The 17,337-nt window shown below is 46.0% G+C and overlaps 1 protein-coding gene across 1 annotated transcript in view; it reads left to right on the forward strand.

Moving 5' to 3' along the window:
- Window positions 1-14,625, forward strand: part of LOC143295196 (acid-sensing ion channel 4-A-like) — a 49,201-nt gene extending 34,576 nt beyond the window's left edge. The window contains exons 12-16 of the mRNA XM_076606768.1: window positions 647-737; window positions 2,206-2,263; window positions 4,566-4,663; window positions 9,311-9,383; window positions 13,694-14,625. Of these exons, the coding sequence (XP_076462883.1) occupies window positions 647-737; window positions 2,206-2,263; window positions 4,566-4,663; window positions 9,311-9,383; window positions 13,694-13,840 (467 nt within the window). The 3' untranslated portion in view covers window positions 13,841-14,625. The remainder of the gene's footprint in view (window positions 1-646; window positions 738-2,205; window positions 2,264-4,565; window positions 4,664-9,310; window positions 9,384-13,693) is intronic.
- The last annotated feature ends 2,712 nt before the right edge of the window (window positions 14,626-17,337 follow it).

Raw genomic sequence — 17,337 nt, forward strand, 5'->3', positions numbered from 1 at the left:
AGGTGCACTGGTACAGAAGCATTGGCTTCTTGTGCAGAGTACAATTGCACTGAGACAATAGCTGTGCTGGTTGCTTGCAGAGTTCGAGCGCACTGATATGATAGCAGTGTCAGTTGCTTGGCGGAGTACAAGCACACTGATGTAATAGCATTGTTGACTGTTGTGCAGAGTACAGGTGCTCTGATATAAGCGTTGGCTGCAAGGCAGAGTAAATGCAGATTAAGTGCAAATGACCCCGTGTTTGTAAAGCGCTTAGAGCTTGGTCTCCGACCGAGGATAGGCGCTATTTTAGTATCCATATCAATCAATCAGAGTACAAGTGCACTGGTACAATAGCAGTGTTGGGTGCTGGGCAAGAGTACAAGCTCACTGATACAACAGCAGTGTTGATCGTTATGTAGAGTACAAACGCACTGACAGAATGACCATGCTGGTCGCTGTGCAGAGTGCAAGTTGCACTAAAAACGACTACAGTTTTTTGTTGTTGTTGTTGTGGGGTGTGTAAGTGCACTGCCTCAGTGCCAATGCTGATTGCTAGTGCATTGACACGGTGGTTTCGTGGGTTGCTGTGCACAGAGAGAGAGAGAGAGAGAGAGAGAGAGAGAGCAAGTGTACTGACACGATAGCTGTGTTGGTTGCTGTGCAGAGTTCGAGTGTTACTACAGAGCGTATGACCGCTACATCAACGCCTCACTCAAGAGCGGAGGTGATTCCTGCAACTGCCAGACACCATGCGAGTGAGTGCTCTGTGTCTGTCTGTCTACCTGTGTGTGTGTGTGTGTGTGTGTGTGTCTGTGTGTCTGTGTGTCTGTCTGTCTGTCTACCTCTGTGTGTGTGTGTGTGTATGTGTGTGTGTGTGTGTGTCTGTCTGTCTGTCTGTCTGTCTACCTGTGTGTGTCTGTGTGTGTGTGTGTGTGTGTGTGTCTGTGTCTGTGTGTCTGTCTGTCTGTCTGTCTGCATGTCAGTCTCTGTCTGCCTGCCTACCTGTCTACCTGTGTGTCTACATGTCTGCATGTCTGTCTGTCTGTCTGTCTGCCTGTCTACCTGTTTATCTGCATGTCTGTCTCTGCCTGTCTGCCTGTCTCCCTGTCTGTCTGTCTGCATGTCTGTCTGTCTGTTTGTGTTTCTGTCCGTCTGTCTGCCAGTATGTGTGTGTGCGCGTATGTGTGTGTGTGCGTGCGTGCGTGCGTGCGTGTGTGTGTGTGTGTGTGTCTGTGCACATTCTGTATCTGTGTGCATGTACGCAGTTTTGCGAATGTCCCATGTTTTCGTCAAGTGTGTGTTTGTGTGTGTATGTATGTGTGCGCGGACGTGTGTGTGTGTGTGTGCGCGCGCGCGTGCGTGCGTGCATGCGTGCGTGTGTGTGTGTGTGTGTGTGTGTGCTCAGGTCTGCCTGTGTGAGTGCGTGTATGTGCATGTGAGTGTGTGTGTGTGCGTGCTTGTGTGTGTGTGTGTGTGTGTGTGTGCGTGCTTGTGTGTGTGTGTGTGTGTGTGTGTGTGTCTGTCTGTCTGTCTGTCTGTCTACCTCTGTGTGTGTGTGTGTGTCTGTCTGTCTGTCTGTCTGTCTACCTCTGTGTGTGTATGTGTGTGTGTGTGTGTATGTGTGTCTGTCTGTCTGTCTGTCTGCATGTCAGTCTCTGTCTGTCTACCTGCCTACCTGTCTACCTGTGTGTCTGCATGTCTGTCTGTCTGTCTGTCTGTCTACCTGTTTATCTGCATGTCTGTCTCTGTCTGTCTGTCTGTTTGTGTTTCTGTCCGTCTGTCTGCCAGTGTGTGTGTGTGTGTGTGTGTGTGTGTGTGTGTGTGTGTGTGTGTGTGTGTGTGTGTGTGCATTCTGTATCTGTGTGCATGTACGCAGTTTTGCGAATGTCCCATGTTTTCGTCAAGTGTGTGTTTGTGTGTGTATGTATGTGTGCGCGGACGTGTGTGTGTGCGCGCGCGCGTGCGTGCGTGCATGCGTGCGTGTGTGTGTGTGTGTGTATGTGCTCAGGTCTGCCTGTGTGAGTGCGTGTATGTGCATGTGCGTGTGTGTGTGTGTGTGTGTGTGTGTGTGTGTGTGTGTGTGTGTGCGTGCTTGTGTGTGTGTGTGTGTGTGTGTGTGTGTGTGTGCATGCGGTGTGTGTTTGTTGGTGTATAGGTATAGATGTGAACAATGAAGACATTGAGGGACCAGACCCCAGTGACCTAACGTCCTGCCTGTTTCAGAGAAAAGGTCTTCAGTACCACTCTGTCCGCGCGGGCATGGCCTACCCTCAATTATATCGTCAGTAGTCTGTCTGTCTGTCTGTCTGTCTGTTTGCCCTTGTCTGTGTCTGTCTGTCTCTTTCTGTCTGTCACTATACCTCGCTGTATGTCTGTCTGTCTGTCTGTGTCTCTCTCACTGTCTGTTGGTCAGTCTCTGTCTGTCACTATATATCATGGTCTGTCTGTCTGTCTGTCTGTCTGTCTTTCTGCCTCTCTCAGTTTCTGTCTCTCTCTCACAATCTGTCTGTCGGTCTCTGTCTGTCACTGTATCTCACTGCCTGTCTGTCTGTCTATCTGATCCTCTGTCTGTGTGTCTGTGTGTCTCTCACTCTCTGTCTGTCTGTCAATGTCACTGTATCTCACCGTCTGCCTGTCTGTCTGTCTGTCTCTCACTCACTCACTCACTCTCTCTCTCTCTCTCTCTCTCTCTGTATCGGTCTCTGTCACTGTCTGTCTCTTTCTCTCATTTTCTGTCTCTCTCTTACCACTTTAATGTACTTTTCAGTCTGAAAAAAAATCTTGATGGAGAGAGCCAACTGTATTTTTCAGACTCTTCATTCCCACATTTAAGATTGGTTCCTCTCTTTTAAGAATATTTTTTCAGACTGAAAAGTATACATTAAAGTGGTAAGTAATAAATGGCTGAAGTCAGGTCAGGGGCATAGCCCTTGCTACTGGTACCATGTAACCCAGTACTACCTGCCGCATGTGAAGACTCCCAACGACGGACCAGGCAGAGGAGGAAACGGCTGTGAAGGCGGAAGAGGATGACCAAAGGGCAGGGGGAGCTCTTATCCTTGGCTGGAAGTCCCCCTAGGAGAAGGAGCTCCGAAGAAAAAACCTGCACCTGCCGAGGCCGTCCTACACGTGGCAGTATCTGCACCTGTGGGACTGTGAGTGTCGGTAGGCGAGAGAGTGGGGAAGGGACTGCACAACTCCTCCTCACTAAAAAAAAAACGTCACCTGTGCTGGTCAGGCAACCAGGCTAATGTCGGAACTACGAGCTAGCCCTTCAACACCCAGCTAGTCCAGCTCCGCCTTTGGCAGACTCAATAACAGGCTGTGGAACAACAAAGGCATCAGGCTCAGCACCAAGATGAAAACCTACAGAGCTGTTGTGCTGACCACCTTGTTGTACTGCTGTGAAACATGGACGACGTATCGCCGTCACATTCAACAACTTGAGCAGTTTCACCAGAGATGCCTACGAAACATCCTCGGCATAAAGTGGCAAGACAGGGTCTCCAACCTCCAGGTCCTAGAGAGGAGCGGCCTGCCCAGCATCGAAAGCCTGCTGATCCAGTGCCAGCTACGCTGGATAGGACACGTTGTCCGCATGACAGACAGCAGGATCCCGAAGATGCTTTTGTATGGCCAGCTGAAGGAAGGCCACCGTGAACGTGGAAGACCCTGCAAGCGCTTCAAGGACACCTTGAAGACAAACCTCAAAGCCTGTGACATAGACATCGCTTCCTGGGAATCTGATGCCCTTGACCGCTCTCGTTGGAGGATGCTGCGCTCTAGTGGCATAAACGCTGGCCATTAAGGAGAAGCGTGAGCGAAGGAAGCAGGGCTCAACTTCTGGAGACATTTTCCCTTGCAACACCTGTGGGAAGTGCTGCGCATCCAGAATCGGCCTCTTCTCCCATATGAGGACACACACCGACAGATAAGCCTGCCTGCCTACTCATCCGTCGGACCGACGGGAGACTCCATCAAGATCACCAGCGAGATTTATCGCACTGGCTTGGGATTGTCGGAAAAAGAAATTATGTTCGGAAACCTTCTAGTTATCGAAAAAACACTGTTGCCCTGATGTCAATTCCACAGTTTATAATTATGAATGATTTGTAGAAAGTATGATGGTCGAGCTTTTTTTTTAATTTTCCTTTTGATCTCAGCAATATGTTTTATTTTATGATTGTGTTGATGTTATTGTTGTTGTTTTGGTCGTTGGTTTTCTTCTTTTTTTTTTTTTTTTTTTTTTTTTTTGCTCTTAGCAATGTGTCAGTTTCTCTGTAAACCGCCGTTATTCTTTTGTTCATACATTGTCCCCCTTGCCAAAGGATAGTATTGTCAATGGCAATGAAACAATGTCCGTGTCCGTGTCCGTATCTCTCTGTCTCTGTCGGTCTCTGTCTGTCTGTCTGTCTGTCTGTGACTTTCTCTGTCTCTGTGTTTCTCTAATTGTGTGTCATCTTTAGTCACTAAAAAGTTGAACCTTTGGTGTGTGTGTGTGTGTGTGTGTGTGTGTGTGTGTGTGTGTCTGTGTGTGTCTGTGTGTCTGTGTGCTATGTGCGCGCATGTGTGTGTGATTGCAGCCAGTACTGGAGGAGCAGGTGTGCAAGTTGGACCACACCAGTCCCAAGTGTTCCTACCTTCATCAGCCGATCGTGTTGGAAAACCTTGACGTCAGACGGTGTGTGTCGTCATGTGTCCTGTCTCGTCTTGTTCCTGTCTTGACGTCAGACGGTGTGTGTCGTCATGTGTCCTGTCTCGTCTTGTTCCTCTCTTGACGTCAGACGGTGTGTCTCGTCATGTGTCCTGTCTCATCTTGTTCCTGTCTTGAAGTCAGACGGTGTGTGTCGTCATGTGTCCTGTCTCGTCTTGTTCCTGTCTTGACGTCAGACGGTGTGTCTCGTCATGTGTCCTGTCTCGTCTTGTTCCTGTCTTGACGTCAGACGGTGTGTCTCGTCATGTGTCCTGTCTCGTATTGTTCCTGTCTTGAAGTCAGACGGTGTGTGTCGTCATGTGTCCTGTCTCGTCTTGTTCCTGTCTTGACGTCAGACGGTGTGTGTCGTCATGTGTCCTGCCTCGTATTGTTCCTCTCTTGACGTCAGACGGTGTGTGTCGTCATGTGTCCTGTCTCGTCTTGTTCCTGTCTTGACGTCAGACGGTGTGTCTCGTCATGTGTCCTGTCTCGTATTGTTCCTGTCTTGACGTCAGACGGTGTGTGTCGTCATGTGTCCTGTCTCGTCTTGTTCCTGTCTTGACGTCAGACGGTGTGTGTCGTCATGTGTCCTGTCTCGTCTTGTTCCTGTCTTGACGTCAGACGGTGTGTGTCGTCATGTGTCCTGTATCGTCTTGTTCCTGTCTTGACGTCAGACGGTGTGTGTCGTCATGTGTCCTGTCTCGTATTGTTCCTGTCTTGACGTCAGACGGTGTGTCTCGTCATGTCTCCTGTCTCGTCTTGTTCCTCTCTTGACGTCAGACGGTGTGTGGCGTCATGTGTTTCTCGTCTTGTTCCTCTCTTGACGTCAGACGGTGTGTCTCGTCATGTGTCCTGTCTCGTCTTGTTCCTGTCTTGACGTCAGACGGTGTGTGTCGTCATGTGTCCTGTCTCGTCTTGTTCCTGTCTTGACGTCAGACGGTGTGTGTCGATATTGTGTCCTGTCTCGTATTGTTCCTGTCTTGACGTCAGACGGTGTGTCTCGTCATGTGTCCTGTCTCGTCTTGTTCCTCTCTTGACGTCAGATGGTGTGTGTCGTCATGTGTCCTGTCTCGTCTTGTTCCTGTCTTGACGTCAGACGGTGTGTGTCGTCATGTGTCCTGTCTCGTCTTGTTCCTGTCTTGACGTCAGACGGTGTGTATCGTCATTTGACGTCACACGGTGTGTGTCGTCATGTGTAATGTCTCGTCTTGTTCCTCCCTTTCTGCTCTTTGCGGATCACACGACATGAAAGGTGAAGGTCCTGTAGCCTTACTTTAAATTGTTTTTTTACAGCCATCGGGGCAAGGCAAGACAAAGTAAGAAGTAGAATATTCAGGTGAAAAAGTTATATAACTCTGAAAAGAAGCTGACACCAAACTGCACGTCCGGATTGTATTCGGACATGTGGGTTTAATCTAAACAGCGGTAAGAACGGCAACCTTCAGATGTTAATTATTTCAAAACAATGAAGGGTGGTTATAGCTAATTCATATAGGTCTCGCGCAAGGCAAGGCAAGACAAAGCAAAAAGATTATTTCGTGTGCCCCCTGGGGACATTGAAACATTACAGACATTCATCTTTTACATATGTCATGCAAATAAACAGAATGATGTCAATAGCTAGAAAAAGGCTCATTCATACAATCACTCAAGAAACACACTAACCAGTAATATTTCACTCATAATACAAACAAAACTTTTCCTATCAATAGACAAAATATTAATATCAGTAGACAAAAATTAATATCAGTAGACAAAATGCTGACAATGAAAAGAACTGAGTATAGAAGAAACAAAGGATTTACGTTTTAACAGTATTCTATTGGGGTTTTTTTTCGGCAGTGGTTTCATGTCCACTGTGTGTAGGGCTCGGCACGGGAAGGCGTGACATGGTCCCCTCCTATTGGCATTAAGGTTGTATCAACCTTCCCTACCCAGGGTGGTGTGGTGGAAATGGTGTGAAATGCTTTATCCGTGACCTGGTCCCCTCATTTTGGCATTAAGGTTGTATCAACCTTCCCTACCCAGGGTGGTGTGGTGGAAATGGGTGTGAAATGCTTTATCCGTGACCTGGTCCCCTCATTTTGGCATTAAGGTTGTATCAACCTTCCCTACCCAGGGTGGTGTGGTGGAAATGGGTGTGAAATGCTTTATCCGTGACCTGGTCCCCTCATTTTGGCATAAAGGTTGTATCAACCTTCCCTACCCAGGGTGGTGTGGTGGAAATGGGTGTGAAATGCTTTATCCGTGACCTGGTCCCCTCATTTTGGCATTAAGGTTGTATCAACCTTCCCTACCCAGGGTGGTGTGGTGGAAATGGGTGTGAAATGCTTTATCTGTGACCTGGTCCCCTCATTTTGGCATTAAGGTTGTATCAACCTTCCCTACCCAGGGTGGTGTGGTGGAAATGGGTGTGAAATGCTTTATCCGTGACCTGGTCCCCTCATTTTGGCATTAAGGTTGTATCAACCTTCCCTAACCTGGGTGGTGTGGTGGAAATGGGTGTGAAATGCTTTATCCGTGACCTGGTCCCCTCATTTTGGCATTAAGGTTGTATCAACCTTCCCTACCCAGGGTGGTGTGGTGGAAATGGGTGTGAAATGCTTTATCCGTGACCTGGTCCCCTCATTTTGGCATTAAGGTTGTATCAACCTTCCCTACCCAGGGTGGTGTGGTGGAAATGGGTGTGAAATGCTTTATCCGTGACCTGGTCCCCTCATTTTGGCATTAAGGTTGTATCAACCTTCCCTACCCAGGGTGGTGTGGTGGAAATGGGTGTGAAATGCTTTATCCGTGACCTGGTCCCCTCATTTTGGCATTAAGGTTGTATCAACCTTCCCTACCCAGGGTGGTGTGGTGGAAATGGGTGTGAAGTGCTTTATCCGTGACCTGGTCCCCTCATTTTGGCATTAAGGTTGTATCAACCTTCCCTAACCTGGGTGGTGTGGTGGAAATGGGTGTGAAGTGCTTTTTTCCTCAAAGGACACAGAACCTGACGGAACAGCGGATCAGAATCACAACGCCTAACAACTTCTGCCGCGCTGTCTCAAATTAATTATCACAAGGTCTTATAAACTGCTGTGCGTTTAATGTGTTCTTCTCTTCTGTCCTGTCCTGTCCTGTTCAAAAAGTGTTAACATTGCCTTATAGTTTGTTGTAGTTTTCTGTACTGAACTGTTCTGTCCTGTCCTGTTCAAAACGTGTTAACATTGCCTTATAGTTTGTTGTAGTTTTCTGTACTGAACTGTTCTGTCCTGTCCTGTCCTGTTCAAAAAGTGTTAACATTGCTTTATAGTTTGTTGTAGTTTTCTGTACTGAACTGTTCTGTCCTGTCCTGTCCTATTCAAAAAGTGTTAACATTGCCTTATAGTTTGTTGTAGTTTTCTGTACTGAACTGTTCTGTCCTGTCCTGTCCTGTTCAAAAAGTGTTAACATTGCTTTATAGTTTGTTGTAGTTTTCTGTACTGAACTGTTCTGTCCTGTCCTGTTCAAAAAGTGTTAACATTGCTTTATAGTTTGTTGTAGTTTTCTGTACTGAACTGTTCTGTCCTGTCCTGTCCTGTTCAAAAAGTGTTAACATTGCTTTATAGTTTGTTGTAGTTTTCTGTACTGAACTGTTCTGTCCTGTCCTATTCAAAAAGTGTTAACATTGCCTTATAGTTTGTTGTAGTTTTCTGTACTGAACTGTTCTGTCCTGTCCTGTCCTGTTCAAAAAGTGTTAACATTGCCTTATAGTTTGTTGTAGTTTTCTGTACTGAACTGTTCTGTCCTGTCCTGTTCAAAAAGTGTTAACATTGCCTTATAGTTTGTTGTAGTTTTCTGTACTGAACTGTTCTGTCCTGTCCTGTCCTGTTCAAAAAGTGTTAACATTGCTTTATAGTTTGTTGTAGTTTTCTGTACTGAACTGTTCTGTCCTGTCCTATTCAAAAAGTGTTAACATTGCCTTATAGTTTGTTGTAGTTTTCTGTACTGAACTGTTCTGTCCTGTCCTGTCCTGTTGAAAAAGTGTTAACATTGCCTTATAGTTTGTTGTAGTTTTCTGTACTGAACTGTTCTGTCCTGTCCTGTTCAAAAAGTGTTAACATTGCCTTATAGTTTGTTGTAGTTTTCTGTACTGAACTGTTCTGTCCTGTCCTGTTCAAAAAGTGTTAACATTGCTTTATAGTTTGTTGTAGTTTTCTGTACTGAACTGTTCTGTCCTGTCCTGTCCTGTTCAAAAAGTGTTAACATTGCCTTATAGTTTGTTGTAGTTTTCTGTACTGAACTGTTCTGTCCTGTCCTGTTCAAAAAGTGTTAACATTGCCTTATAGTTTGTTGTAGTTTTCTGTACTGAACTGTTCTGTTGTCCTGTGGTATGCTGCTGTGTTTGTTGTTGTTGTTTTCTCAGCTGACCATTTCAGTTTTCGTACATTTTGTTAATACATAAAAAATGTCCAGTTATCATTCATTGATATGTAATACTCATAATTACAGCGGAGGGAGCTGCTTTCTGTATTACTTTCTGCCGTTGACCGTTTTTACCTGTGTGTGTGTGTGTGTGTGTGTGTGTGTGTGTGTGTGTGTGTGTGTGTGTGTGTGTGTGTGTGTGTGTGTTATGATGTCCATATTGAGTGATTGTTTTCTTTTTCCCACCAGGGGTTTTGCTCGCATCCGGTTGTTCTATGACCGTCTGAACTACGAGTATGTGGAGGAGTTACCTTTTTATGACGTGAGTCTGCTGTGTAGTAGTAGTAGTAGTAGTGGTGGTGGTGGTGGTGGTATAGCAGTAGTAGTTGTTGTTCTTGTTCCTGTTGTTCTTTCTGTTTTTGTTGTTCAGGTTGTTTATGTTGTCTTCAGTGTAACGTCTTTCCATCCCAAGTGATTGTGTGTGTGTGTGTGTGTGTGTGTGTGTGCTGCGAATGGTACCCCACGAAAGGTAAAAAGTCACGAACGATAGGGCAAACTGATAATGTGATAAAGTATGTTGTGACAAAGAAATACTTCATTACACGACACTGCTCTTCACTACACTACACTATACTACACTACACTACACTGTGCTGCACTACACTACACTACACTACACTACACTACACTGCACTACACTGCACTACAGTTCACTACACTACACTGCGCTGCACTGCACTGCACTACACTACACTACACTGCACTGCACTGCACTGCACTGCACTGCACTGCACTACACTACACTACACTACACTACACTACACTGCACTGCACTGCACTACACTGCACTGCACTGCACTGCACTGCACTACACTACACTACACTACACTACACTACACTACAAAATCACAACACTACATTTCACAACACTATACGACACCCTGTGTGCAGTACAGCGCAGTAAAGTGTGATGCAATACAGTGACACCCTGTGTGCAGTACAGCGCAGTAAAGTGTGATACAATGCAGTGACACCCTGTGTGCAGTACAGCGCAGTAAAGTGTGATACAATGCAATACAGTGACACCCTGTGTGCAGTACAGCGCAGTAAAGTGTGATACAATGCAGTACAATACAGTGACACCCTGTGTGCAGTACAGCGCAGTAAAGTGTGATACAATACAGTGACACCCTGTGTGCAGTACAGCGCAGTAAAGTGTGATACAATACAGTGACACCCTGTGTGCAGTACAGCGCAGTAAAGTGTGATGCAATACAGTGACACCCTGTGTGCAGTACAGCGCAGTAAAGTGTGATACAATGCAGTACAATACAGTGACACCCTGTGTGCAGTACAGCGCAGTAAAGTGTGATACAATGCAGTGACACCCTGTGTGCAGTACAGCACAGTAAAGTGTGATACAATACAGTGACACCCTGTGTGCAGTACAGCGCAGTAAAGTGTGATACAATACAGTGACACCCTGTGTGCAGTACAGCACAGTAAAGTGTGATACAATGCAGTACAATACAGTGACACCCTGTGTGCAGTACAGCGCAGTAAAGTGTGATACAATGCAATACAGTGACACCCTGTGTGCAGTACAGCGCAGTAAAGTGTGATACAATACAGTGACACCCTGTGTGCAGTACAGCGCAGTAAAGTGTGATACAATGCAATACAGTGACACCCTGTGTGCAGTACAGCGCAGTAAAGTGTGATACAATACAGTGACACCCTGTGTGCAGTACAGCGCAGTAAAGTGTGATACAATACAGTGACACCCTGTGTGCAGTACAGCACAGTAAAGTGTGATACAATGCAGTACAATACAGTGACACCCTGTGTGCAGTACAGCGCAGTAAAGTGTGATACAATGCAATACAGTGACACCCTGTGTGCAGTACAGCGCAGTAAAGTGTGATACAATACAGTGACACCCTGTGTGCAGTACAGCGCAGTAAAGTGTGATACAATGCAATACAGTGACACCCTGTGTGCAGTACAGCGCAGTAAAGTGTGGTACAATGCAGTACAATACAGTGACACCCTGTGTGCAGTACAGCGCAGTAAAGTGTGATACAATACAGTGACACCCTGTGTGCAGTACAGCGCAGTAAAGTGTGATACAATACAGTGACACCCTGTGTGCAGTACAGCGCAGTAAAGTGTGATACAATGCAGTGACACCCTGTGTGCAGTACAGCGCAGTAAAGTGTGATGCAATGCAGTACAATACAGTGACACCCTGTGTGCAGTACAGCGCAGTAAAGTGTGATACAATGCAGTACAATACAGTGACACCCTGTGTGCAGTACAGCGCAGTAAAGTGTGATGCAATGCAGTACAATACAGTGACACCCTGTGTGCAGTACAGCGCAGTAAAGTGTGATGCAATGCAGTACAGTGACACCCTGTGTGCAGTACAGCGCAGTAAAGTGTGATACAATGCAATACAATACAGTGACACCCTGTGTGCAGTACAGCGCAGTAAAGTGTGATACAATGCAATACAGTGACACCCTGTGTGCAGTACAGCGCAGTAAAGTGTGATACAATGCAATACAGTGACACCCTGTGTGCAGTACAGCGCAGTAAAGTGTGATACAATGCAGTGACACCCTGTGTGCAGTACAGCGCAGTAAAGTGTGATACAATACAATGACACCCTGTGTGCAGTACAGCGCAGTAAAGTGTGATACAATACAATACAGTGACACCCTGTGTGCAGTACAGCGCAGTAAAGTGTGATGCAATGCAGTACAATACAGTGACACCCTGTGTGCAGTACAGCGCAGTAAAGTGTGATGCAATACAATACAGTGACACCCTGTGTGCAGTACAGCGCAGTAAAGTGTGATACAATGCAGTACAATACAGTGACACCCTGTGTGCAGTACAGCGCAGTAAAGTGTGATACAATACAGTGACACCCTGTGTGCAGCACAGCGCAGTAAAGTGTGATACAATGCAATACAGTGACACCCTGTGTGCAGTACAGCGCAGTAAAGTGTGATACAATGCAATACAGTGACACCCTGTGTGCAGTACAGCGCAGTAAAGTGTGATACAATGCAGTACAATGCAGTGACACCCTGTGTGCAGTACAGCGCAGTAAAGTGTGATACAATGCAGTGACACCCTGTGTGCAGTACAGCGCAGTAAAGTGTGATGCAATGCAGTGACACCCTGTGTGCAGTACAGTGCAGTAAAGTGTGATGCAATGCAGTACAATACAGTGACACCCTGTGTGCAGTACAGCGCAGTAAAGTGTGATGCAATGCAGTGACACCCTGTGTGCAGTACAGCGCAGTAAAGTGTGATGCAATGCAATACAATACAGTGACACCCTGTGTGCAGTACAGCGCAGTAAAGTGTGATACAATGCAATGCAGTGACACCCTGTGTGCAGTACAGCGCAGTAAAGTGTGATACAGTACAATACAGTGACACCCTGTGTGCAGTACAGCGCAGTAAAGTGTGATACAATGCAGTGACACCCTGTGTGCAGTACAGTGCAGTAAAGTGTGATACAATGCAATACAGTGACACCCTGTGTGCAGTACAGTGCAGTAAAGTGTGGTACAATACAGTACAATACAGTGACACCCTGTGTGCAGTACAGTGCAGTAAAGTGTGATACAATGCAGTACAATACAGTGACACCCTGTGTGCAGTACAGCGCAGTAAAGTGTGATACAATGCAGTACAATACAGTGACACCCTGTGTGCAGTACAGCGCAGTAAAGTGTGATACAATGCAGTACAATACAGTGACACCCTGTGTGCAGTACAGCGCAGTAAAGTGTGATACAATGCAATACAGTGACACCCTGTGTGCAGTACAGCGCAGTAAAGTGTGATACAATACAGTGACACCCTGTGTGCAGTACAGCGCAGTAAAGTGTGATACAATACAGTGACACCCTGTGTGCAGTACAGCGCAGTAAAGTGTGATACAGTACAGTGACACCCTGTGTGCAGTACAGCGCAGTAAAGTGTGATGCAATACAGTGACACCCTGTGTGCAGTACAGCGCAGTAAAGTGTGATACAATGCAGTACAATACAGTGACACCCTGTGTGCAGATCGAGTGGTTTTCTCTTACATTGGAGGTACAATACAATACAATACAATACAATACAACACAACACAATACAGAGCAACACAGTACAATACAACACAACACAGTACAATACAACACAACACAGTACAATACAACACAACATAACACAGCACAACACAGTCCAATACAATACAATACAATACAGTACAATAAACACAACACAGTACAACACAACACCGAATGACACACCCAGCGTGCTGTGTGCAGATCGACATTTCAAGTACAATACAATACAATACAACACAATACAATACAATACAATACAATACAATACAGAGTGAGCATGCTGTGTGCAGATCTAGAAGTTTCTCTCTGACATTTGAGGTAAAACACAACACAACACAACACAACACAGTACAGTACAATACAATACAATACAATACAATACAATACAATACAATACAACACAACACAACACAACACAGTACAACACAACACAACACAGCACAACACAACACAACACAGCACAACACAACACAGAGTGACACCCAGCATGCTGTGTGCAGATCGAAAGGTTCCTCTCTGACATCGGGGGTACCCTGGGCCTGTGGATTGGGGTGACGGCCCTGGGTCTGGTGGAGCTCTTTGAGCTGGTCCTGTTCGCTGTCTTCAAGTGCCGCACAGCGCTCATGTCCAAGAGGTCCCGCCGCTAGTGTTATAGTGTGCCAGCAGTGTCACCCCCCACCACCCACATTCTGTCCCCCTTCCCTTCCCATCCCTTCACCCCCCTCCCCCTCCTTCTTATCTCCCTTCCCGCTCCGTCCAAAGTTCAGTCTTTGAGGTCGCGCCGACACCGTGCCACCCTCCCTCCTTCCACCCCCCTCCTCACCCCTACCCCCTAGTCGGCCACCTTTGGTCAGTGACGCCGCGTCACCAGTCCCAGCTGTTGAAACACGTGCGGTCATGTGATGTGTGCCGCAATCCCCGTGTTGAACTAGATGTCGGTGTGCTCGAAACAGACAAGTGTCGGCATGTCAGAACATCCCGTGTGGCGGCCTGTCTTTCAAGTTATTCCCCATCTCCCCTTTCACGAACACGGCTGAGCTAGATGGCGGGACTTCGGAACGTAAGCTAGGAAGAATTTATGCTAATGTGAACTTTGATCATGCCGGCTAACATGCCGAGAGTTGTATTGTCCTGTCTCCCCAATCTCTTTGTGACGTAAACGGGTGAACTTGTCGTCACAGAATGTGTAGAGACAAGTGGGTTGAATTGTAGCGAATCAGATCAGTCTGTTGAATTGGACGAATTGGGATTAAGCAGTGAATCTGTCAGTCATTCACGTAGCGTCATTAGGACAAGCAAAGACTGGTTATTTCAGTTCAGCTAGTTGGGGGAGTGAATGTTGTAGCTTGCATTAGTACACACAGTATGTTGTGGGAAGGGATAAAACCAGTCAGTACAGCCAGTTCTTAGCTGTCTCCCAGAAAAAAACAAACTGACTGACACAAGGTGACTGACTGATCAGTGATGTGAGGAGCAAGGAAATCCTTGTTGGGCTGTGAGTACATGACTTGTAATGGTTTTATGTTATGTTGATAACTTAGTTGTGTTGGGAAACTATGTTTTGTGTCAGTGAACAGCCAGTTTAAGTTGCTCTTGTGGCTTTTGGAAAGAAAAGGGATTAATGTGTGGAGGGAAGTACTGGCCTATATCTTTTGAGTCATGTCCCCCCACCCGCCTCCCTCCCCCTTTTCTGTTTTGTTACAGATATCTTGTTCTGTATTTTTGATGTATTACTTTTGTTTTGTATATAGTAGGTTGCGTTGCTTAAATGTGAAATGAACAGATCTATAGGCTAAGACACTGTCAGTGTGTGTTGAGGGTTTTTCATGTGTGTGTGCACATGGGGGTAACAGCAAGTGTTGTGGAACACATGTTTGATTTGTTGGTAGTTGTGGTAACACGTGTAAGAGTTGTGCTATGTGTCAGTGGTTTACTTTGTTCAGACAAAGTGGGAAGGAACATTGTAATGTGATTAATGAGTTAGCAAACTATGAGAGCATTGAGGGTCAGTGCTATGTTGTTGCACATTGCTGTTTACCAGAGATATGTTGGAAGTAATAATTTCCTTACATGCACTTGTGTCGGTGGTATACCTTGTGAAGACAAAGAGGAGATTTGTTTGGTAATGGTAACACACAGTTAATTGAATGATGGGTAACATGTGTTGAACACAGGGTTGTATTGGTCAGTGATATGTTTTGTACACAGTATGGTATGTCACTGTTGGTGGCAGGTAAGCGTAATGAAATTTGTTTTTACCGCACACAGATCTATGTGTGAGAGGGGTGCATACTGGTGGACATGTGATGAAAGGTGCTGAGAGGGTATAGGCCTTTTCATGTCAGTGATGTCAGGATATTTTTAGATTCTACCTGACCTGGGTTTTGGCTCTGTGTTTGTGTTCCAGGTGTGCTGCTTGTAGGTGCTGCTTGTAGATGCTGCTTGTAGGAAGTACTTTTAGTAGGCAGTGTGTGCTGCCTTAGTGTGTGTTGCTTTTGCTAAGTAGGGTGAACTGCTTAGTGTGTGTGCTGTATTGTAAAGTAAACACTCTATAAAAACCACTCCATGTGGCCCTGCTATTGATGTGAGGAGAGAGTGAGTGAGTGCATCATTAGTTGATCCTATATCCCCCCCTGCATAACTCCCCTCTCTCTTGGAATTGAACCACAACACTTTCAGAAATCAGCAGTTTTTACCCTAGCATTAAATTGAACGAACAGCGTACAGCGCCATCAAGGTTGTCTGCTTTGTAAAGATTCAGTTCCCTGAACCAGAAATAAGCGAAGTGGAAAAAGAAAAAAAAACCCGAAAGCGGAGTATGGCTGCCTATATGGCGGGGTAAAAACGGTCATACTCGTAAAAGCCCACTCGTGTGCATACGAGTGAACGTGGGAGTTGCAGCCCACGAACGCAGAAGCAGAAGAAGAAAAAGAAAAAAAATCAACTTAATTTTTCTTCTTCTTTGTTTTCTTTTTGTATATATATATATATATATATATATATATATATATATATATATATATATATATATAATTAATCAGTGCACAAATTCATAGGCCCGAAATTTGCTTGTCCAAGAGGTCACGCAAATAACGCAGTCGCATTGTGGATAAACCATTTGAGAACGAGTTATCAAAGCGAATAAATCCCAGAAATATCTGTCCCCCGAATGAGAAATCTCCATTCCTGATCAGTACTCTGTTAGAGAGTGGACCTGTATGGGTTGATCTATGTTTGGAGCACATGTAGCCAATGCTGGGTGGATCTATGTTTGGAGCACATGTAGCCCTTGCTGGGTGGATCTATGTTTGGAGCACATGTAGCCATTGCTGGGTGGATCTATGTTTGGAGCACATGTAGCCATTGCTGGGTGGATCTATGTTTGGAGCACATGTAGCCAATGCTGGGTGGATCTATGTTTGGAGCACATGTAGCCCTTGCTGGGTGGATCTATGTTTGGAGCACATGTAGCCCTTGCTGGGTGGATCTATGTTTGGAGCACATGTAGCCATTGCTGGGTGGATCTATGTTTGGAGCACATGTAGCCAATGCTGGGTGGATCTATGTTTGGAGCACATGTAGCCAATGCTGGGTGGATCTATGTTTGGAGCACATGTAGCCAATGCTGGGTGGATCTATGTTTGGAGCACATGTAGCCATTGCTGGGTGGATCTATGTTTGGAGCACATGTAGCCAATGCTGGATGGATCTATGTTTGGAGCACATGTAGCCAATGCTGGGTGGATCTATATTTGGAGCACATGTAGCCAGTGCTGGGTGGATCTATGTTTGGAGCACATGTAGCCCTTGCTGGGTGGATCTATGTTTGGAGCACATGTAGCCAGTGCTGGGTGGATCTATGTTTGGAGCACATGTAGCCATTGCTGGGTGGATCTATGTTTGGAGCACATGTAGCCATTGCTGGGTGGATCTATGTTTGGAGCACATGTAGCCAATGCTGGGTGGATCTATGTTTGGAGCACATGTAGCCAGTGCTGGGTGGATCTATGTTTGGAGCACATGTAGCCATTGCTGGGTGGATCTATGTTTGGAGCACATGTAGCCATTGCTGGGTGGATCTATGTTTGGAGCACATGTAGCCCTTGCTGGGTGGATCTATGTTTGGAGCACATGTAGCCATTGC

This window comes from Babylonia areolata, chromosome 20, assembly GCF_041734735.1.
Source record: "Babylonia areolata isolate BAREFJ2019XMU chromosome 20, ASM4173473v1, whole genome shotgun sequence".
NCBI classification, from domain to species: domain Eukaryota; kingdom Metazoa; phylum Mollusca; class Gastropoda; order Neogastropoda; family Buccinidae; genus Babylonia; species Babylonia areolata.